General features: G+C 38.9%; 1 protein-coding gene across 3 annotated transcripts in view; it reads right to left on the reverse strand.

Annotated features, from left to right (window-relative positions):
* LOC121380242 (cyclin-dependent kinase-like 2) overlaps positions 1-23110 on the reverse strand; it is a 41170-nt gene that overhangs the window by 6101 nt on the left and 11959 nt on the right. Inside the window, exons 6-11 of one of the 3 annotated variants that reach the window (XM_041509070.1) lie at positions 22009-22148; positions 20139-20372; positions 18435-18793; positions 11685-11792; positions 1977-2188; positions 1536-1636 (exon numbers count right to left, since the gene is read on the reverse strand). In XM_041509070.1, coding sequence (XP_041365004.1) covers positions 1536-1636; positions 1977-2188; positions 11685-11792; positions 18435-18793; positions 20139-20372; positions 22009-22148 — 1154 coding nt within the window. Of the gene's footprint in view, positions 1-1535; positions 1637-1976; positions 2189-11684; positions 11793-18434; positions 18794-20108; positions 20373-22008; positions 22149-23110 lie in introns of all 3 variants that reach the window. The other 2 variants (XM_041509069.1, XM_041509071.1) reach the window with 2 other exon arrangements.

Below are 23110 nucleotides of genomic sequence, written 5' to 3' on the forward strand. Positions count from 1 at the left end.
GGGTATTGTGTGATAACCTCAAATCGTAATGGACTTTACCAGCTTTATTACTGTAAGTAATTCTGTAAAACCCTTGATTAAGTAGACTTTCCCATCTAAAATCACAAAACTGACCAATTACGTAGTCCCAGAGAAAAGAAAATTATCACTTGGGTATCGTGAGTGGTCGTTCTTGCTCAAACGTATCCTACCAATAGGCCTAATAATATGTATTTTTTTCTTTGGATTTTTTAAAAGAAAAAAATACTATAACTCCATTTCGTTATATTGATGCAAATTAAAATACTGTAGAACATGGCGTATGGAACCAGCACATTGTCAATGTAGTCCAGCATCGTCTGTTTCGTTGTTCCAGTGATTGGTCGAATGTGTCACGTGCCAATCATCGGGGAACTTGTAGGTTGGGTGGCATCGGTCAGTTACACCTTTGTATATTATCTGAGGGGGTAACAGGTTGCCACTGGCCGAACTTCCCAGTAACATCGTGATCTCATGCTTGTCATCTATACCCACGATGGCAACTTGTTTCGCTCCCTTTTCTGCCAATGTCCAGTTGGAAACGGGTACAAGTTTGACGCCTGTTTGATCAAAATTTATTACAAACTCAGCGGGAATGTTGTTTGTCTGCACTGTTTTCCCTACCATCGCGATGAACTCTTCTGTTTGTCGAAGTCAACTGGTAACTTTCGTGCCGCTTTTGTACCCTTTCGTTTCACAGAACCAAGTCTTACTAGTATACTAGTACATGTACATGACATTTGAGTTACTTCAGTCATACTGAATGTATAATGCACATCTCATACCTGCATACTGGTCTCTAAATGTAAGCTATGGCTATTGATTAAAACAACACAACATGTTTATTGTCTTTCAGTATCAGCTAAGGTCGCAATACTTTTTGTGTAAGCTACATCTGATGTCGCAATACTTTCTACACATAGTTTGGGCTACTGTTGGCATATCGCAATACATTAATGGTGCAATACATAATGGATCTACAGTATATTTAGTTAAATAGTTTATTATACTATCAAGTCATTTATGTTGTTTTACAAGTCAGGTTGATGAAAGTGAAGCGCCTTGTCATAAATTAGAGCATTTGTTTACACTGTGCATAATAGAGAAGTTGGACCTGAGCTGACATCACTTTGGTATGACAAGCTATACCACCGGATGTCACAAAAACTAAACAAAATGGCTGCCCCCAGTTAGCAGGAATAATCATGTTTTTTCATTAATTCTAAAATTACGCGTTTTTCATTTGTTAAAGTATCAGTATGTGTTGGTGGTCCGGGTATGCATCTTTCCAACACAAGGCTCTTGTTGGAGGTTAGTCTACCTTTAGGCTCTGGGTTGGAGCCGGTACCGGGCTGTAAACCCTGTATCTACCAGCCTATAGTCCGATGGCTTAACCACTGCACCACCGAGGCTGGTCTTGGTATACTAAGACCTACAGTATGGAGTGTATTCTAGAGTAAGCACCCCTTCAACAAAGTGAAAGTACTAAACAATGTATCACTGATCTAAGCATGTACCTGACTGTTAGACATGAATGGATCTATATTGGTGATGTGAGGTATTGTGGCAATGTTCGATTTCTTAGCTCCAGGTTTTTCTCTCGTCTTTCCAGGATAACCTGTCCAAACAAAACCAAAGGTTATATGAATTATTTTTATAACATTGTTTAAAAATCTAGTCCTGTCATTTACAACATATAACAAATAAAACTTGTTCTTCCACTTTTTTAACATAGTTTTTAAAAAACAAAAAATGGTGTCTTTTAACAAGTAACTAAGGCAGATGACAGGCACTTTTTACACCCTTGTTTTGGCTTCGTGCGCAATAAATATAACATATCTTACCATAATTTCAATTAAAATCCATATTTGGTAAATAGTATGTTTTAAATGAGTATTAATGCAGTAAATTCAGTCTGAGAACAGCACACCTAAAACCTAATCCTACTGGAAGCCTACCTTCTGCTCCCTTCACTTCGGGGAAACTCAGTGCTGGTTTCTCCTCTTTCTTGTCGGCGTTTTTCTGCCTGGCCGGGTTGAGAGTCTTCTCATGCATGGAGCTCTTCTCCGACTGCAGCGGCTGCGGGCTGATCGTCAGGCTGTGGTGGTTCGTCGATGCCGCTTTCTTCGGGAACGTGGTGGTCGTCTTCTTCACAACCTTATCATTCACCCTACGCACAACAACCAACAGACATAGTGAGAACCTGCTGCTAATTGTCAACCACAGTACGATCACTGGGCAGGTCATAGGAGAGGTTGGGTGGAGTAATGCGATGCTTTATAAAACATTATGTGTATAAGGGAGTTGGGTGTTTGTCAAGAATTATGTAACATTTTCAAAACAAATGTCTCATCTTTATTCATAAAGTAAAATGTAGCCAGTCATTGCCATTTCGATCCTTAACTATTTTCTATTACCAAAGAAACAAAAAACAATTACGCACAGAATATTCAATAATGTTGGTAAAATTATTTCACAAAGACTGGGAAATGAGGACAAACATTGTGTAATTTTAGAAGGGTGAGTAATCTCAGAATTGCAGAACATCACATGAAGTAGGGGTACATAGAAAAAGCTCATTTTCAATTATGAAATTGTTGAGATACATGACATTGGAGAAAACTTGAGTGTTTTCTCTTTTATAGATACATTACCTGTCCTCAAACAAGTGCACCTCCCCCCCACGCAAGTGGTCTGGTCCGAACATCCCAACAGCCAATGGGATGGCCTAAATTCTTCTACTGTATACTGCTCTCTAGTTCCGGTCACATGACTGTAACTTCCTTCTTTTTCCATGAGCGCATCGCACGGAGAACAGGAAGCGGGGAGGCCCGGGCGGGATGAATCTTGAGGACAGGTAATGTATCTATAAAAGAGAAAACACTCAAGTTTTCTCCATTTCTATAGACATTACCTGTCCTCAAACAAGTGCAGCATTCAACAGATGGTGGTGGGTGCCGAGATCCGTAGATGCTTGTGATAACTCCCCAACCGGAAAGAGGCTGACTAGTGGAAGAATAAGGCCAACCTTGGTAAACCCTCCTCCTAGGGATGCCCGTCACAGACCAATGCAGGTGATGTTAGTAACAACAACCAGAATGGTGGCATCCGTCAGCAGTGGCAGGTACGGCTCCTAGAACACATGAACCAGGAGGCGGAAGCCACATCTCATGCTGGTTCTGACAGGGTGGGAAGACGTAGCCACCAGGGATGCAGGTGTTAGGTAACCCTCACGTATTGAAGTGTTATAGTTTTTCAATAACAAGCGACAACCTAATGAGGTGCATCCGTCAGAACATTGAACAAAACAAGACCCCCGAATGTTTTCTGTCTAGTACACCAAAGATCTGTTAGTTCAATAACGACAACCAATAACCACATGCAGTGAAGAGTTAAGGTTATCGAGACAAAAGTTCCGGCACCAGTGCGTGAACTGTGCAAAAGAACAAAAGTCTAAGCAATCCTCACCTGTCGATTCGGTGGACATCTCGTTATGCAGCCCAGAATCAGACAGACATCAACGGCGACAAGGATAGCTTGTATTCAACAGAGTCTGTGCAGCAACAACCGGACCCAGATGATGGAACCCCTCAACGTCTTCTGTGGAGACATCCCTCAGATAATAGTTGGCGAAGATGGAGTCCGTCGCCCAGAAACAGCCAGTGATGATGTGCTGAATGGATGTGTTGCAATGCAGGGACATCGTGGCAGCCAAGGCACGTAGTTCATGCGGATTGGAAGCAGACGGAGCAGGTAAACCCTCCTTCTGATAAGCGGTCAGGATAGAAGACCGGATCCAGGTGGCCACCGTGTTCTTGGTAATATCCCTCAACCGACTCTGGTTACAGGAAAGGAAAAGTCTTTTACGATGTTGTCGAAAAGATCTGGTCCTCTCGATGTACTGGTGCAGGGCTCTAACAGGGCACAACGCCAAGTCCTCAACGTCCGCCGGACCAACGATAGAGGAGAGGGCCTGCACAACATACGAGCGAGGCGCTTGGTCTGGTAACTGATTCTTTGCAATAAAGTTCATGAGTAACCCCAAGTTGACTGCACGCCGATCTCGGTGAAAACGTACCAAATCGACATCAAGAGCATGAAGTTCTGAGACACGAGCAGCCGTGGCGAAACCGAGTAAAAACACCGTCTTCCGTGTCAAATCTTGCAGGGAAGAGGACTCGATCGGCTCATAAGGTGCGGTCGATAACGCTCGTAACACCAAATTCAGGTCCCATCTTGGTGGCCGAAACCGGTGTACTTGATCTTCAAGGCGAAAACCTTTGATCATTTTATGGATCTCAGGAATACCCGATAACTTCGTTCCAGTAGTTACATCACGAACAGTAGCGATGACCGAAACGTACCCAGCGATGGTAGACCCCTTCAATCGTAAAGTGGTCCGCAGATACAGCAAAAAATCAGCAAGACGAGGTATCTGTATCGTCTGAGGTTTGAGTTTTTTTCTAACACACCATCGGTGAAAGCAAAGCCATCTGACGTTGTAAGCCGCAGTAGTAGATGATCTGTGCGCTTTCAAAATGGCCGCCGTAGACTGTGAAGAAAAACCTTTCTTCCTCAAACTCTTGGAGATAAAGTCCACGCGTGCAGTTGGAACAACTGCGGACGTGGATGGTACAGTCTTGACGTGGGATGCAGCAACAGATGATCCCAGTCTGGCAGCGGTAAAGGATGTGGATCGGCAAGACGTATTAGATCTGGATACCACATCCTGGATGGCCACATCGGAGCAATGAGCAACAGGCGACAATGGTACAGCTGAAACCTCTGAAGCACCCTTGGAAGGAGGATTGGTGGAGGAAAAGCGTACGCGTCCATCTGTTCCCAGCTGATGGCCAATGCGTCGAGATCCAGAGCTTTGGGATCCGGCACCGGAGACACGTAAACCCTCAGCTGATGGTTGAATCGTGTGGCGAAAAGATCGATGTTTGGTGTCCAAAGTCTGTCGCACACCCATCGAAACGCTTCCGGATGGAGCATCCACTCCGTCGGCTGTGGAGACGACGGCCGGGACAATGTGTCGGCTAGTACATTGCAAACCCCTGGAATATGACGAGCCCGAAGTTGCAATGGAATTTCGTCGACCAGCTTGTAGAGACGATAAGTCAACTGCAGCAGACTGCTGGAGTGAGTTCCGCCCTGACGATTGATGTAAGCCGCCGCGGTCGTACTGTCTGTGGCCACCATGAGAGAGGCTTCCGTCAACATCTGTCGCCAATGAAGGATAGCGTAGTAGACTGCCAACAACTCTAACAGGTTGATGTGGAGTCCGAGTTCGCCGGGAGACCACAGCCCTGAAGTAGTCTGGTTGCTTAGATGGGCTCCCCAACCTTCCAGTGACGCGTCGACGAATAGGTGATGAGTGGCTATGAAGGCCCGCATAGAGACACCTTCTAAGACGTTCGATCGGAGCTGCCACCACTGCAGGCTGGAGCGTAGATCGTCTGGAAGTGAGATGATCAAGTCCGGATTGTTGAAACGAACAAACGGGTTGAGAAACATCTGCAAGCGCCGCAACTGGAGACGACCTCTGAGTGTCAAATCCTGGGCAGAAGTGAGGAGACCCAGGAGACTCTGCCAACCGCGGAAGGTCATTGGAGCGGTGAGGGCTATGGCAATCATGGTCTGGATCTTCTCCCAACGGTCTAAAGGAACTTGAACGAGGCCCAGGTCGGGTCGAAGCCAAGCGCCTATGAACTGTAGAGACTGTGTGGGAGCCAGTCGAGATTTCTCGATGTTGATAATCCAACCCAGCTGCTTGAGAAAGTCCATGATGAAGGCAACATGTGCAGTCAGCCCTGTCTTGCTGTGACACCTCATCAGGCAATCGTCGAGGTATGGGTAAAAGGATATACCTCTGCGATGCAGGAAGCGTGACATCGGAGTCGTGATTCTGGTGAACAGCCATGGCGCTATGGATATCCCAAAGGGCAGGACTGTCCATTCGTAATGCCGACCCTGTAGCACAAACCGTAGGTAGTGATGGAAATCGGCATGCATCGGAACGTGCAGGTAGGCGTCCTTGAGATCTAGCGAGGCAAGCCAATCCCCCGGTCTGATCACGGCTATGATATCTCGCAACATTAACATCTTGAAGGTCGGAGGAGGAGACAGATAGTGGTCGTTGAAGACCGCCAAGTTGTGAATCATTCGCAGCTCTGGAGAATCTTTCTTTGGTACGAGAAAGATGTCCGAGTAAAATCCGGGTGTTAAGTGTACTTCCGAAATGCTGCGAACGGCTCCCTTCTCCACCAGCTTGTTGACGGACTCCTGTAGAACCTTGACTTGCGCAACGGAATGCCGCGGTTCTCGAGGTGAAGTGGTCAATGGAGGGATGGCAGACAATTGCAGACGATACCCTGTCTTCAAGATCGACGTGACAAACGGATCTTGGCAAAGTGTCTGCCAGTTTCGCCAATAACGGCGAAGTCGACTTCCGACCATGGATCTTCCGACCGGTGTGGTACACACCGGAAGCGTCAAAACCGAATCGTTGTTCTGGTTCAAAATCAGGGGCGGGCGTAGGTTGAAGCAATCTGAGCAGTCCACGATCTGTTGGCTGGCGTCAACGTCGACCAGGCTTCCCCTGGGTCCGAGCTGGCGGACCGGATGGTCGTCTGACCGGAAACCTTCGAGAAGGTTGACCTCGAAAGGAACCTCTCCAGCGTTTAGATGGTGGTTGTGGTGTGAATGTAGACTTCCGCTTTGTAGATTCCAACGTGGAAATAAGTTGCAACGCTTTAACAGTTGCTGTCGACTGTTGGTCCTTATCATTGGCCTTCACCACCTCAGAAATTTTGCCTGCAAACAGCTTCGTTGCGGACCACGGTTGAGCTAACAGCTCCTTCTTATGCTGGAAATCCAAAGTGGATTTCTTTAAATAAGCCTGGCGACGATATTGCATTAACATCGAGGACATCGAAGTCACCGAAGACGTCAGGAAAGCTAGCATCTGCGCCGATTGCTGAAACAGCGCGTAGCACCGTGCATCTTTTGCCTGGGTGGCCATCGCCGCAAGGAAAACGTCCAAGTAAGATAATACAAACAAGCAACGTCTCTGGGCAGTATCCATGGCTTGTACTTGTTTGTCCGTCAAATCCACGGTTGACGACTTCCCAAGACGGTGAACATCTTCATCCAAGGACGGAGCTACATCTGTAAAGGTCATGTCAAACACCGGATACATACGGTGACCCCAAGTCGGGAAGGCGACGAAAGACGCTGTGTCTTTAAAAGTGCGGTCTAAATCCGTCGCCACCTCGGATACGAGTGTACCGGCAGCCAAGGAACGGATCACCACATCTTCCGGAGGGACATCAGTCGCTATCATCGGTGTCGGTCCCTTCTTGGACGGCGTTGGTGGATGTGGCAAGGACGGCAACATGTCATAGACTGCCGCCAAGCAATCCCTCATATTCATATGGTCAGAAGATTCAGTCTCATCAATGACGGAAACCGCTGTAGGCGCTGCATCTCCAAAGTCTCGAAGCACTCGAGCACAGGCTAATCGATCGGCCGAAACAGAATTCACTGGTGAACCGGACCGTGGACGGTCCCGTCGAGAACCCTCTGAAGCGTCAATAGAAGGTCTGCGCTGCCGATCCACGGAACCCGTAGGGAGACGTGCAGGTCGTGGGGAACGGCTACGAGCCCGGCTCCGGTCCCGGCTCCGCTGCGCGCCGAAGATGACTTTGAAGATCGGTGATCCTTGGAGGCCGTGGAACGCCTAACTGATTGAGTCGGCTTGTCAGAGGGCTGCGTAGGAACTGCAGGCCTGTCATCTGAAGTCTTGCATCCTGGAGCCGCACCCCCCGAAGAGGGGACTTGAACCGGACCTGGCCCCAAACCCGCCGGTTGTGGTAAGGCCGCCATTGACGCCATAGTCTCTTTCAGCATAGTAGGTAGCATCGAACGTAATACATCTGCTATGGAGTCCGCAATTGACGGCGAAGATTCCACTTTCTTGGCTCTCGCCGACAGCACCTTCAAGTAGGCCACGAACTCGACAGTAGACAGGCCCGAACACAGGTCGCATCTCGAAGAGAGGCTACAAGGAACACGGCAACCCGGACATAATTCATGAGGGTCGCCGCCTGCAGTGAACTTCTTACAGCGTAGGCACGCTCGTACCTGTCGCTGAACATTAACATCTGACATGATAATAAGTTTTCAATCTGTGAAAGAGAAAGAAAAGAAATCATGACACAAACACAAAGCCGGTCAACAAAGACGCCATTTTGCAAATGGCGTCCGACACAACAACCGGCAATATAATAACATTTCATGTAATTAACACTTGGCAAGTCAAGCGAAATACGCGAAACATACGAAAGCTAACGAAAGCTAACGAATAAGGTGAAAAAAAAACAAAAAAACATTCCACCCAACACAAAGCCAGTCAATACAGACGCCATTTTGCAAATGGCGTCCGACACGACAACCGGCAATATAACAACATTTCATGTAATAAACGCTTGAAAGTCAAGCGAATACGCGAAAAGAAACATACGAAAGCTAACGAAGCTAACGAAATTTAAGGTGAAAAACATTTCACCCAAACACAAATACAAAACCAAAGGTCTTATAAAAAAAGTTGACTCCAAACAGAGCCAAACAAAAGACGTCCAGACCCTTTCGCGAAGAGAAAAAGAAGGAAGTTACAGTCATGTGACCGGAACTAGAGAGCAGTATACAGTAGAAGAATTTAGGCCATCCCATTGGCTGTTGGGATGTTCGGACCAGACCACTTGCGTGGGGGGGAGGTGCACTTGTTTGAGGACAGGTAATGTCTATAGAAATGTGTGCTACATTGTGATACATAAGATGAGAAAGAAAAAGAAACAAATTTAAGACATAAAATATTTGCTTGAAGTATACTTCTAAAGACACACAGTAGTTACTGGAAGGTTGTGCATGTGAGGCAGAGTTCAAATGACACTACGTCACACTGCAACAATTATCACAGCTTTCAGGGCTTTACAGATGTCATTAATTAATTAGGCATAACAGAGCTTCTTCTTTTTTTTACTGTTCTCAGCATATCGAGGTCTTTTATGGCCCCATGTTATTAAAGGGGACTATGTTGAGTTTTCAGTCTTAGCAAGACTTCTATTCGGACACCTTTCTTTTCTCTCCTGTGAATTCTATCTTATTTGCCAATCTGGCAGCTCCTCTTATCTTTCAACTTCTTTCACTGTCCACCTCCACATCCTGATCCTTGTCTCTCCAACCACATCAAGTGCTTGTCGCTTGTCACCATCTGTGCTACACACCTGCCATTTCGCATCAGCTTCAGCATTGGGCTTATAGTCTGACCGCTTCGGAGAGTGTTCAGTGGTTACTTCTGGCATTGTTAAGAGGCACTTGTAACCACCTACTATACTCTCCTACTACCAGCTGTCGTCAGTTACTGCCGTGAATCAGACTACCTTTATTAGCAGCAGAGGATGAGGCTGCCAGCTGGGTGCTGGGAAGTATACAGAGACTGCACTCATGGAGGAAGTTGAGACAGGTAGGTGATGGTATGGACAGCTAAAAAGACTGAACTGACGGAAACTGACAGACAGGGTCGAAACAGATTGAAATCATGTGAAAAATTGTAAAGTTTTTATTAAGAGAATGATAGATGAAACAGATGAATGAAAGTGGGAACCAGCTTTGACTGGATTTGAACAACAGTCGTCAGCTTGATTGTCCAGCAACTTATTCACTAGACCAAGGAGCTCACTACTTTTTGACATTTAAACGGAACATAGTTTTGCAATTTTATGGAGATATAACTAGCCATATTTGCTATTTGATGGGAATAGCCAGGCACTTGTGATTCCAGTATTGGTGGGGACAGTACTCAGTAAACATACAGTTGGCTACTTCTGTCAGTTAAATGCTTAGCTATTTTTGCAGTGGAGGACTAAATTGTAAATTAAACTTTCCCGACTGGAACTCTAGTAACTGATAATGTTTGTTTGTGAGTAAAACCGTGCACAATAACACAGTGCACCAGTGTATGATCATCTGTAGTATGTTAACAGTAAACTGTTTTAATTAGTACATTAACAGTAGCAGATTTATAATTAGTATATCCACAATAAAGGGTTTACATCATCAAAATTAAACTCAACTGTTACCACTGTTTAACACCCAAATAGCTGTTTTGTGTTTGTTTGTGGTTGTTTTTTTACATATGATTCATTAAAATCTTTTGAATGAAAACCTGAAAACTATTTAAACGTTAACTGCTAACTTGTTACTATATACAGGGAACCACATGATAAAAAATTTAATGTATGACCATTATAAAAGTTGCTTTTAATACATGAAAGAATAACCCCCCAAAAAATAACCAAAACCGCCCAACATTTCCACAGTATACTAGCTACCATGAAAACACAGAACATTTAAAACAGACTATATGAATTTAAATAAGACAACACATAGGGAATAGAGATTTGGTTTCATTGTGTTTTTAATTTCAAAATGTCGATCTTAGTGTCGAAACTTACTTTCTCTTCAATTCAAATAGCACATTTATGTAGCAGAATGTAATTAAAATACTGCTTTAATAACACTGAAAGCATGTACCTAATGTACAACTGATATACAGTACTTAACTATTAAGTTATGTAGAGAAATAATTGTCACACTTCTTCAATAATTCTCCAACCAATGAATATAAATGTGTGATTTGTGGTTAGTAGAAAGCATTAACGTGTTGTAATAATAAAAACCTGGCAATAACATGTAGTACGTTAGTAGTGAGGTGAGTCAAATACAAATGGAAGAATTTCAAACACTAATACTGTATCTTGACTAATATGACAGTTTATCTTTAAGACTTGCATTTACACATATTTTGTTGCATTTAATGTTCTGTTTCCAGACATATGGAAAATAAACATCCTTAATTCACTTTCACGAGTTACAATTTACTAGTTTGTCATTATTTCTATTTAGTATCATATCTTGTACAACTCTCGTGTATCTTGTCGCAATTCGCAAGATTCACAATTTTAAAACAGTAAACAGTAGTTACTAATCAATTTTCAATGGACTAGAAATGTTCACTAATTCAAATTTTAAAAACAAAATGTTCTCTGTAGTGACTAAATAGACTTCATTATCATAAGTAACACTGTTGACCCTACAGCTAGGCCATGTCAAATACTTTCAGCTATTACTGCTTTTTCGCAATTTACCTACAACCTTTTGTTTACATTATCAAGTGTGACAGATCCAACATTTTTCTGGTTATTTTGGTTTTGTAGCAGACGAAAATTAATTTATGTAAAAAAAAAACACGTACATTCAGGTACTTCAGAAACTTATGGCAGTGACCTTAAATCTTTGACAATTAAATTTCATCAACCAAATATTATTAAAACTAATATGCCTATATCACATTTGATGTTGACTAAAATGTACTATCTGAAATATTTCCTATGATTTATCATTTGCGAAATAACTGCCATTGAAATCACTTACAGTACGGTACTTATAATTAATAACTATCACAGTAGTTATAATGCTATTAATAATTATTACAGTACGTTAAAATATTAATAATTATTTTAGTCAAAATACAGTAGTGAAGAACCACAACCAGGTGACATGGTTACTGTTGTCAAGGAAAGTCATGACGATGTGTTTACCTCAGAGGGGGCGGACCAGAGTAGGACGAGGCTAGTAATGTTGGGCTCGACAAGGTTAGGTTGTTTACAGTCGCATAATTTGGAGTACCAGTGGTCATAATATGGGGGCTGCAATATATACATTTAAATAAGATAACCTCTCAAAAACACCCATACAAATTGCAACATTCATAACAAAATATTTAATTTACTAGTGATCAACTCTAGAATATTCATAAACAATCTCAAAGGTTCGTGTTTACTTATTTTGAAAAGAATATAATTTTATAAGAGAGAATAAAACAAATTTAATATAAATAAATGAATATTTAACATAAATATATATAATTGAAATAAATAAGAAATGTATTTAATTCACCAGTGTGGCAGGAAAAGAAAAACAAATAATGTGCATAATTCATTTACTGTTAGATTTAACAGTGATAAATTTAATATAATTTAATTTTAATATAAGTATTGGTACATATATTTGCATAAATTTTATTTCTTTTTTAATATATGTTTCACTAATTTAAACTATTTATCTACAGTATATAACAAATACAAATACTATCTACAATCTATAACTAACTTAATCCTATTGTGAAACTTGTATCTAAACTATGGTATCAAATACTATTCTATCTTGACTGTAATTGTTTGTATTAACTATTTACAAACAGTAAAATTAATTCTACTTTGATCCTTATAAATGATGTTTTGAAATGTGTAAGGACAACCCTACTGTCTACAATCAACCCGACTCCTCATCATGGCTTCAACATAACCAGAAACATACCTGGAATCTGTGCACAGATAATTGTAATAGAATAAACATAGTACATGTAGCCATGCAGTCAATAAATAATCCTTTAACCTTCGGACTACTGCAGGTGAGATATCTCACCCGACATCACGTCAGTCGACATACTGTACACTGTATACAGTGCATTCATTCCCCAATTCATATTTCCTTCAGTTTTGAACACGACACTCACCGGAAAAAAAGTGTCTTAATAGGAAACAGTTTATTTTACAGCATGGTAGCTTTTGTTTGTTATTTTTTCAATGGAACATAAATTGGAATTTTGAGTTAAAAGTGGTTTTCAGCAAGTATTTTCACTTGATAACAATGGTGGCATGTCACAGTAATTTTCAAGGATTGATTTTGACAGCTAATTTGGTAATATATTTGATAATTTTACCAACAACGAAAATCACCAAATATTGGGATATAAATCGTAGTTAGTTTGGGGTTTTTAAAAATCTAGTCATAAAACCACTGTAATCGGGAATAATGGACATAAATACTGGACAGCCGGCCACAAATGCCCGTAAATTTAGTAAACCCAACTTTTTAAATTTTTTGCCTAATTTTAATCACCATTAACGGATATAAAATATCATAAAAATTACAATAACCCACGAAAATAATACTTACGGATTCATATATGAACTTTATTTTATGTATTTATAAAACATTTAAGTGAATATATGTGAATGAATGAATGTTTGTTTAACGACACCCCAGCACAAAAATACATATCGGCTATTGGGTGTCACAGAGTATATGTGAGTAAAAATTATAAACTTGTACCCACTCAACGTGGTTTTTGTCAAAAATGAATCCAGTAGTCTAAAGGTTAACAGCAAACACATTGAACTGGGTTTTCAGTGTTACATCTGTAAGTACCTTAAATTACTACATGTAGTAGATAGGATTCGAACTATGAGTGGTAATGAAAATGTTTGTATTATCACCTATGGCAAAGAAAAAAGAATCACAATGCCTCATTAAAACAATATTACATCCATTCACATACAAGTTTTTTATGCAACTCTCTACCATCAAAGTTGCAAGATTCCTAGAAAGTACTCAAGCACCATGAGCTTTTTATTGATCAGTTTTAAAAACTTATGTGACGTCCACTTGGTTGGAATGATGAATTATTATTATATTTACGAGAATTTCAAACCATAATATTGGAGCACAGAAATGTTATCCAGCCCAGGTACTAAAACTATACATTGACTATGAACACATCAGACAACTACACACTTTCTTTCACCAACAAAAGTGTGAATTTTGTGAAACCTTCTCTATTGATTTCTAAAACCAGTAAAATATACCAGCTAATGCACTGATTAAAGCACATAATTATAAATCATCTTTCATATTTTCTACATCTAACAGGATTCATTCATCCAAACATATTATTAGTTTAGATTTCAATTTCTTTACTACTGCTGTTGTCCATTTCAACTGGCTGTCAGTGAGAGTTTTGTTTGTAAATAAATTATCCAATTTAGTCAGTACAGTAGAACTGGTACATATCCAGATTTTTTTATAGTAGAGGTAGAAGCAAATACTGGTAATAAATATATTACAATAGTACCAAGATCTTTGAATGAAAACCTACACATTTAAAATTTCAGTTCCATGCCTTTAATCACTGGAACCCATCAGAAAGTATTTTTGCATAATCACGACAATGGTGGATTATGTTACATGGGAATAGGTAACAGACTTTCTGTTCCAGGATTTAATTTCCTATTCACAACTGACATGCTACTAGAAGCAATCACTTCCATGAAATTAATAGGCCTGACATATCATCAGTAACTGAAATATGTCAATGATATCCATCTGAAAGTGGTCACACATATATATGTAGAATTGAAAATGCAATTAACAGCACATGCTGAAACTGTCATATCACAATAAAAGTTTGTTTTGTTTAACACCACCACTAGAGCACATTGATTGTGTAATCATCGGCTATTAGATGTCAAACATTTGGTAATTTTAACATATAGTCTTAGAGAGGAAACCCGCTACATTTTTCTATTAGTAGCAGGGGATCTTTTATATGCACCATCCCACAGACAGGATAGCACATACCAGCCTTTAATATACCAGTCGTGGTGCATTGTCTGGAATGAGAAATAGCCCAATGGGCCCACCAATGGGGATCGATCCCAAACCGACTGCACATCAAGCGAGCACTTCACCACAATGAATAACAACATTCATGGATTCTGGCTTTTTTGACAATATTTATAGCACATTTTAATAAACAATCAATCATAAACTCTGCAAATTCTGTAATGCTTTGATGGTACACATAAAAAAGTTAAATCAGATTACACTGGTATCATAACAACAAATAGGAACAAAAATATATTAAAATTCATTTTTATGTTCGTGGACAATAAAAATTATGTCTTATTCAGTTTTGTAAAACATTTACAGTCTAAAGTTGGCAATGGAAATATTTTGTCATCAATATATAATGATATGAAAGAACATATGGACACTTACAGTAGTTACACACCACCAGTAACATGAACCATCACCTTTAACCTCAAACTACTCTAATATAATGACGAAAAAAAGAAAACCTAAACCAAAAATATTATTGCTAATTAAATACACAATGATCCACAAACATTTAAGCAGATCATTTAATAGGCACTTTTTCATGAACTCAATTAGTGTGATGTATCTAAAATAGATAAACATGTACTTATAGTATAAGCTATGACTATAAATTAATACCAAAATAAAGAATTTTATTTAAATATTTAACTAGCAAGTGTAGGCCTACTGTTATAAGCGGTGGTTGGGGTATTTTAGTAGCTAAGTGTAGCTGTCTACTTTTCTAACATTAGAACAAGAAACAGATGCCCGTCTGTATGACTTAAAAGATTTGAACTTGCTTAATACTACCACCAAGCATCTAGAAGTAAACTGGCATGTTTGTCACAATAGATGTAAACGCCATTTTCAAACACTACTAAATACTTTTATGTTCAGTTTTAACAAAAACTATTGAACAATTAAATGTTTTGATTTATTTTATTCTGATTTAAAATAAAAATTACTAAGATCTATTGTGACAAACACAAAGAAATCTTAAATACCTCATCACAGATATACTCTGAAAAATATTAACATTTTATGTAAAAATAAAGTTGTGAAGTTTCTGTACTGATAAAACATTTATAAAAAGCCACTCTATTCTCTATGAAAAGTTTAAAAAGAAAAATATTATATAGGCTGCCTACCAATTCCATCACCAATAAAGATGGAATAAGTATTGTTTATATCCAAAATATTCATGAATGTGATTACATTAGAAGTTCCACTATACAAAGATTATTAAACTAACTGAAATATTATATAAAAATAGAATCAATTTCTACCATCCACTTAAAAAATTAGAAGTGTAATAGATCATAAATTTGGCAACTAACTTAAAAGTGAACCTATTTTTGCCTTTATGTATGTAACTACATATATACACAATTTCTTTACACACCTGCCCAAAATGTTTGACCCCATATTATGTAAATGACATTTAAGTTCATGTATGTCGCTTGAAAAACCAAATTTTATATGATGTAAAATGTAAAACAAATAGGAGATGATGATAAATGGGTTTTAGATAATTGTGTTCAGGAATGTCATTCGAGCATTTTATTTCTTTCAAATACTTTATCTAATCACAAAAAGTAGATGTTTTGTGATTGATGGAAGTTTCAATGATTTTTAACAGAATGCCAAGAGGAAGAAGACAGAATGAGGAAGTTGTACATATGCACACTGTGCAACAAACCAGGAAGTTAGTCATGGACTTGCAATTATTATGTGCTGATAGTATATATATGGTAAGCTCAGGCCATATGTGTGATATACATACACCCAGTATAAACATGCATATAAAACATGATATAAACATCTGATATAAGCAAGAAACAGATTCCAAGTCTGAGCAATACCAACTTGCAAATTCCATTCTTCATTTAATTAATTTTGTTAATGTGATATACACAGAGAAAAGAGCAGCTATCTATTGATATAAATAACATAATTTTCACCTCAAGAAACTTAATAATACAGGAATTCTGAAATATAATTGGCAAACAAATACACGTTTAAAAATTACAACATAAGTTACTTGTTATTCCACTTAGAAATTTTAGTTCTCACATGTACCACAATCAGGGGCTTAATTCACAAAGCACTCTTAGGCTCTGCAAAGCATCCTCTTTGCAAGTCTTTTAGCACTGCACTGCGATTTCGCAAAGTTGCAAGTGTTTAGTGAATTAGGTCCCAGAACTGTAAGTCTACTAAATTGTTCCAAGAAGTTACAGATAGATGCACAGGCACAGGAAAGAACAAATACATTAAAAAAGAGAGAATATGACTTCTAAATATATTTAAATCTAATCATAAACCATTGTGAAAACAGTTCATTAGCAATGAATGTAATAACTGTAAAATGTCTTTTAAAACAATGCAAACAGAAATACAGAAAAGCGAGTACTTAAAATAAACCCAGCAAAAAAATGTTTAATTAAGAATCTAAGACAAGTGCATGTGTTGGGGAAAATAAATGTTCAATAAAAATTGGAAATTAGATACAAGATCATGAAGTTAAAACGTGGTAAATGTCATACTAATAATGACATAATTAAATGTTGAAGAAGTTAGGTGCCCAGTGTTTCAGACATATGCATGTATACTGAAGGCAGACAGCAATTCCAAAGCTAATCTTGACACAAAACAAATCAAATTCTTAGAGGCGCAATACTCAACAAGATCAGTGATGAATGCATGTACCAAGTTTGAAACAGTATTTACAGGGTCAAACATCCCGTTGGTCATGTCAGATGTGTTCAAAACACAAGTGTTAAGAAATCTAGCCCATGACTGCATGTACCAAGTTTTTGTTAGATGTGAAACAATGCAAGGTGAAAAGGGTGATAAGTGTCAGAAATTGTTGAAACATCATACCAAGTATTATTTACCTGCTGATAGACGGCTTTGTTAGACTGATAAAGACTTAACTTGGAGAGTATACAGAGTATTATTTACCTGCCGACAGAGGGCATGGCTAGACTGATAAGACTTAACTTGGAGAGTATACAGTGTATTATTTACCTGCCAACCGAGGGCATGGCTAAACTGATAAAGACTTAACTTGGAGAGTATACCGAGTATTATTTATTTGCCGACGGAGGGCATGGATAGACTGATAAGACTTAACTTGGAGAGTATACAGTGTATTATTTACCTGCCGATGGAGGGCATGGCTAGACTGATAGAGACTTAACTTAGAGAGTATACAGTGTATTATTTACCTGCCGACGGAGGGCATGGATAGACTGATAAAGACTTAACTTGGAAAGTATACTGAGTATTATTTATTTGCCGACGGAGGGCATGGCTAGACTGATAAGACTTAACTTGGAGAGTATACAGTGTATTATTTACCTGCTGACGGAGGGCATGGCTAGAATGATAAAGACTTAACTTGGAGAGTATACAGTGTATTATTTACCTGCCGATGGAGGGCATGGCTAGACTGATAAAACTTAACTTGGAGAGTATACAGTGTATAATTTATCTGCCGACGGAGGGCATGGCTAGACTGATAAAGTCTAAACTTGCAGAGTATACAGTGTATTATTTACCTGCCAATGGAAGGCATGGCTAGACTGATAAGACTTAACTTGGAGTGTATACAGAGACTTAACTTGGAGAGTATACAGACTTAACTTGGGAGTATATACAGTGTATTATTTACCTGCTGACGGAGGGCATGGCTAGACTGATAAGACTTAACTTGGAGAGTGCATAGAGACTTAACTTGGAGAGTATACAGTATATTATTTACCTGCCAACGGACGGCATGGCGAGACTGATAAGACTTAACTTGGAGAGTGTACAGACTTAACTTGGAGAGTATACAGTATATTATTTACCTGCCAACGGACGGCATGGCGAGACTGGTTGAGGACGCGGCCTGACTGCAAGTGTTGATGAGCGAGACACTGGTGGCCACGGTCTGCCCGCTGGCATTGATGGGCGGGATGCTGCTGCTGTTGGTCACCATCTCCTTCTCCTCCGGCTCCTTCTCCTGTGTCTCCTTCTCCTTGTCATCAGTGTCCTCGGAGTCATCAGTCGCATGAGTCGGCACGACAACCAGCTTACTGGCAGCGCCCCCTGCTGGAGGGAATGTCACCGACTGGCTGTTTGAGATGGTCGGAGTCTTCTTCTGAGATTTGTCTGTGTCCAACGGTTTCTTTTTCACCAGCTTCTCCTGGCTGTTGTCTTTCAATTCCTGAAACACATTTCAACATCATTGTTGCAACAGTTTGGCAGTAACAAAATATACTTCATATGTGACATTCCAATTAACTGTACTTAATCCAGAATATTTTTGTCTGCAAAATAATTTGAACATTAAAGTGACTGATCCTAGTACAATGTACACACACACAAACACTAACACGTCCCCCCCAACTTTTAAAGCCGGATTGACGCCCATGGTCTGGTTCCATTATACTGGTTTGAGTGACACATTTAATAAAGTGAGTATGGTTACATTACACTGGTGTGAGTGACACAAATAATAAAGTGAGTATGGTTACATTACACTGGTGTGAGTGACACAAATAATAAAGTGAGTATGGTTACATTACACTGGTGTGAGTGACACAAATAAAGTGGGTATGGTTACATTACATTATACTGTTATGACACTAATACCACGTGGTTACATTATTGTACACCAGTTTCAATGACACTAATAAAGTGAATATGGTTACATTACACTTGGTTTAAACAATATTTATTTCTGTTTATATTAACAGATGGGATTGGTCAACAGGCATAGCCTATATAAAGACCTTTCCCTACATTATACAACTGAAATATTAGCTGGTCAACACGGACATTTTAGAAAGTACAAGATGTGCATTTAGTGTAGAAAAATGTAAAACTACTATATATTTAACCTGTCAAAATAAAAATATTTGTACAGGCATCTAAATAAGTCGTTCAGGTTACAGGGAGGTTTCCACATGTAAGAAAAGTCCAGAACAGGCTTTTGTTCTCAACAAAAATTTCAACGTCAATGGCAGTTTTGTTTACGAACGTAAACCAGGCAATGCATTCTGGACTTCCGCGTTTCATTTTCTCGTAAGGAATTGCATCGATGTTTGCGCACACTTGTGCAATTGCAAGCAATTATAGTCATTGGATGTTTAAGCAGCATTTACTAGATGAATCTACTTTCATGTTTCGTTTTCTCGTATGAATTAATAAAGTGAGTATGGTTACATTACACTGGTGCAAGTGATATTAATAAAGTGAGTATGATGATATTACATTGGTGCAAAAGATATTAATAAAGTGAGTATGGTTACATTACACTGATGTAAGTGATATTAATAAAGTGAGTAGGATTACATTACACTAATGCGAGTCATATTAATAAAGTGAGTAAGGTTAAATGACACAGGTGTGAGTGACATTAATGAAGTAAGTATGGTTACATTACCGTACACCGGTGTGACATTAATGAAGTGAGTATGGTTACATTACCGTACACCGGTGTGAGTGACACGTCTTAAAAAATGTAAAACTGAAATGACCTTTATGGACTTTTTCTCCTTCTCCTTTACCTCCTTCGATTCGACTTTCTTCTTCTTCTTCATGTTGGCCTTCGACTCGTTCTCCGTGATCGTGTTCTCCCACTGGCTGCTGTTCTTCACCAGCGGGCTGTCGTGGTACTCTTTGTGAAGCTTCTGCTTCAGGTCGTGGCTGAACCGCGTCGAGAACCCCTCACGCGTGAAGAACTCATGCAGCACCAGCTCTGAGCAGGTCGGTCTCAGGTCAGGGTCCAGTCGCAGGCATTGCTGAATATACAAGTGATTCAAATTTAGATCTAGTCGCAGACATTGCTGAATATACAAGTGATTCAAATTTAGATCTAGTCGCAGGCATTGCTGAATATACAAGTGATTCAAATTTAGATCAAGTCACAGACATTGTTGAATATACAAGTGATTCAAATTTATATCTAGTCACAGACATTGCTGAATGTATACAAGTGATTCAAATTTAGATCCAGTCACAGACATTGCTGAATATACAAGTGATTCAAATTTAGATCTAGTCACAGACATTGCTGAATATACAAGTGATTCAAATTTAGATCTAGTCACAGACATTGCTGAATGTATACAAGTGATTCAAATTTAGATCCAGTCACAGACATTGCTGAATATACAAGTGATTCAAATTTAGATCTAGTCGCAGACATTGCTGAATATACAAGTGATTAATTTTTTAGATCTAGTCGCAGACATTGCTGAATATACAAGTGATTCAAATTTAGATCCAGTCGCAGACATTGCTGAACATACAAGTGATTCAAATTTAGATCCAGTCGCAGACATTGCTGAATATACAAGTGATTAAAATTTAGATCCAGTCGCAAACATTGCTGAATATACAAGTGATTCAAATTTAGATCTAGTCGCAGACACTGCTGAATATACAAGTGATTCAAATTTAGATCTAGTCGCAGACATTGCTGAATATACAAGGAATTCAAATTTAGATCAAGTCACAGACATTGCTGAATATACGATTCAAATTTAGATCTAGTTGCAGACATAGCTGAATATACAAATGATTCAAATTTAAATCTAGTTGCAGACATTGCTGAATATACAAGTGATTCAAATTTAGATCCAGTCATAGACATTACTGAATATAAGTGTGATTCAAATTTAGATCTATTCACAGACATTATTGAATATACAAGTGATTCAAATTTAGATCTAGTCGCAGGCATTGCTGAATATACAAGTGATTCAAATTTAGATCCAGTCGCAGACATTGCTGAATATACAAGTGAGAACAAGATAATAAAATGTATTAAAACTGAACTGAACAAGTCACTACTTCCTCTATTGTCAGTCATGATCCCTAGTCCTATAAACAACAGCAGTCTCAAACTCTTACAATCTAATTAAAATTAGCTCCACTATTACATGTGGATCTAACAGCAGCCAATTGGAGCTCATGTCCAGTTGACCTTTCATTCGACCAATCAAAACCTTACTTACAAAATCATGCCAGTGATTTGAAAAGTTGAAAACATTCAGGATTATGCCGAGGGTATACAAAATGATTCGGGTGAACAACAAGTTCACCTATTGCATAAATAGTCTTGACCGATATTTTTAGAATTTGTATGCTCCCGAATAACGTTATGAAAGGCGAAGTGTAATTGGTCGATATTTAAATTGTTATTTATAGATGAAATGTCACCTGGACATGGGAGTCCACGCAATGCTGTTAGATCTACTGGTGAGACCAGTAGAGCTAATTTTAATCAGATTGAAACTCTTACTGTGGACCCGCAATGTTATCAAGTGAGATGCATATTATAACAGGCAAACACCTTTCAATAATATTACAAAGAATTGCAAGCAATAGTTAATGGTCTCTAACATACTTTAATACAAGCCCCAGTATAATTACCTTCATTAGGTCTAGTGACCAATTTGATATTCTGTGAAATTTCTTTTCAAGTGGGATAATTTCTCTCACTTCTGGTAATCTCATGCCAACAAACAGGGGATTGCGTAAAAATACCTCTCGGTGACGCGGAGTCAAATTACCTGAAACAAATCAATTCACTGACAATAATACGACAACCAATCAGGCTGAAATTAACTCGGTTAATACTAAAACAAAATCAATCAACAAAGATATGATATTGAAACAAGTTTTAAATACCAAAGATGAACAACTATGTGATAAAAATGTTACTAAAACATCTATGTGATACAAGTCTTACCAAAAAATTTGAGTATGTGATACGAGTCTTATCAAAGTATTTGACCATGTGATGTCTTACCAAAACATTTGACCATGTGATGTGTCTTACCAAAACATTTGACCATGTGATGCGTCTTACCAAAACATTTGACCATGTGATGTCTTACCAAAACATTTGACCATGTGATGTGTCTTACCAAAACATCTGACCATGTGATGTGTCTTACCAAAACATTTAACCATGTGATGTGTCTTACCAAAACATTTGACCATGTGATGTCTTACCAAAACATTTGACCATGTGATGTCTTACCAAAACATTTGACCATGTAATAAAAGCCTTACAAAAATATTTGACAGTGACATAAACAACTGACTGTGATAAAAATCTTACTGAAACATTTGACTGTGTAAAATGAGTCCTAACAAACATTGTATGATGTGATCCAGTTACTACCAAACATTTCATTATGTGATACAAAACTTACCATAACAGTTGAATTTGTAAAAAAAATTACCAAAATATTTTACTGTGATAAAAATCTTACCAAAACATTTGACTGTGATACAAATTATCAAAACATTTGACTATGTGATAATGAGTGTTCCCCAACATTTGACTACGTGATACAAATCTTACCAAATATTACTATAGAATACTTTATTTTCGCGTTTTTCGCGTGTGAATGAAATTCGTGAAAATATATTCCACGCGAAAATAAAGGCCGACAAAAAAAAGAAAAAAGATGTAGTCTCGTTCAACTATACCACATTAGTTTCCGATGTACGAGGCTAGTAGTAA

This window comes from Gigantopelta aegis, chromosome 8, assembly GCF_016097555.1.
Source record: "Gigantopelta aegis isolate Gae_Host chromosome 8, Gae_host_genome, whole genome shotgun sequence".
Taxonomy (NCBI): Eukaryota; Metazoa; Mollusca; class Gastropoda; order Neomphalida; family Peltospiridae; genus Gigantopelta; species Gigantopelta aegis.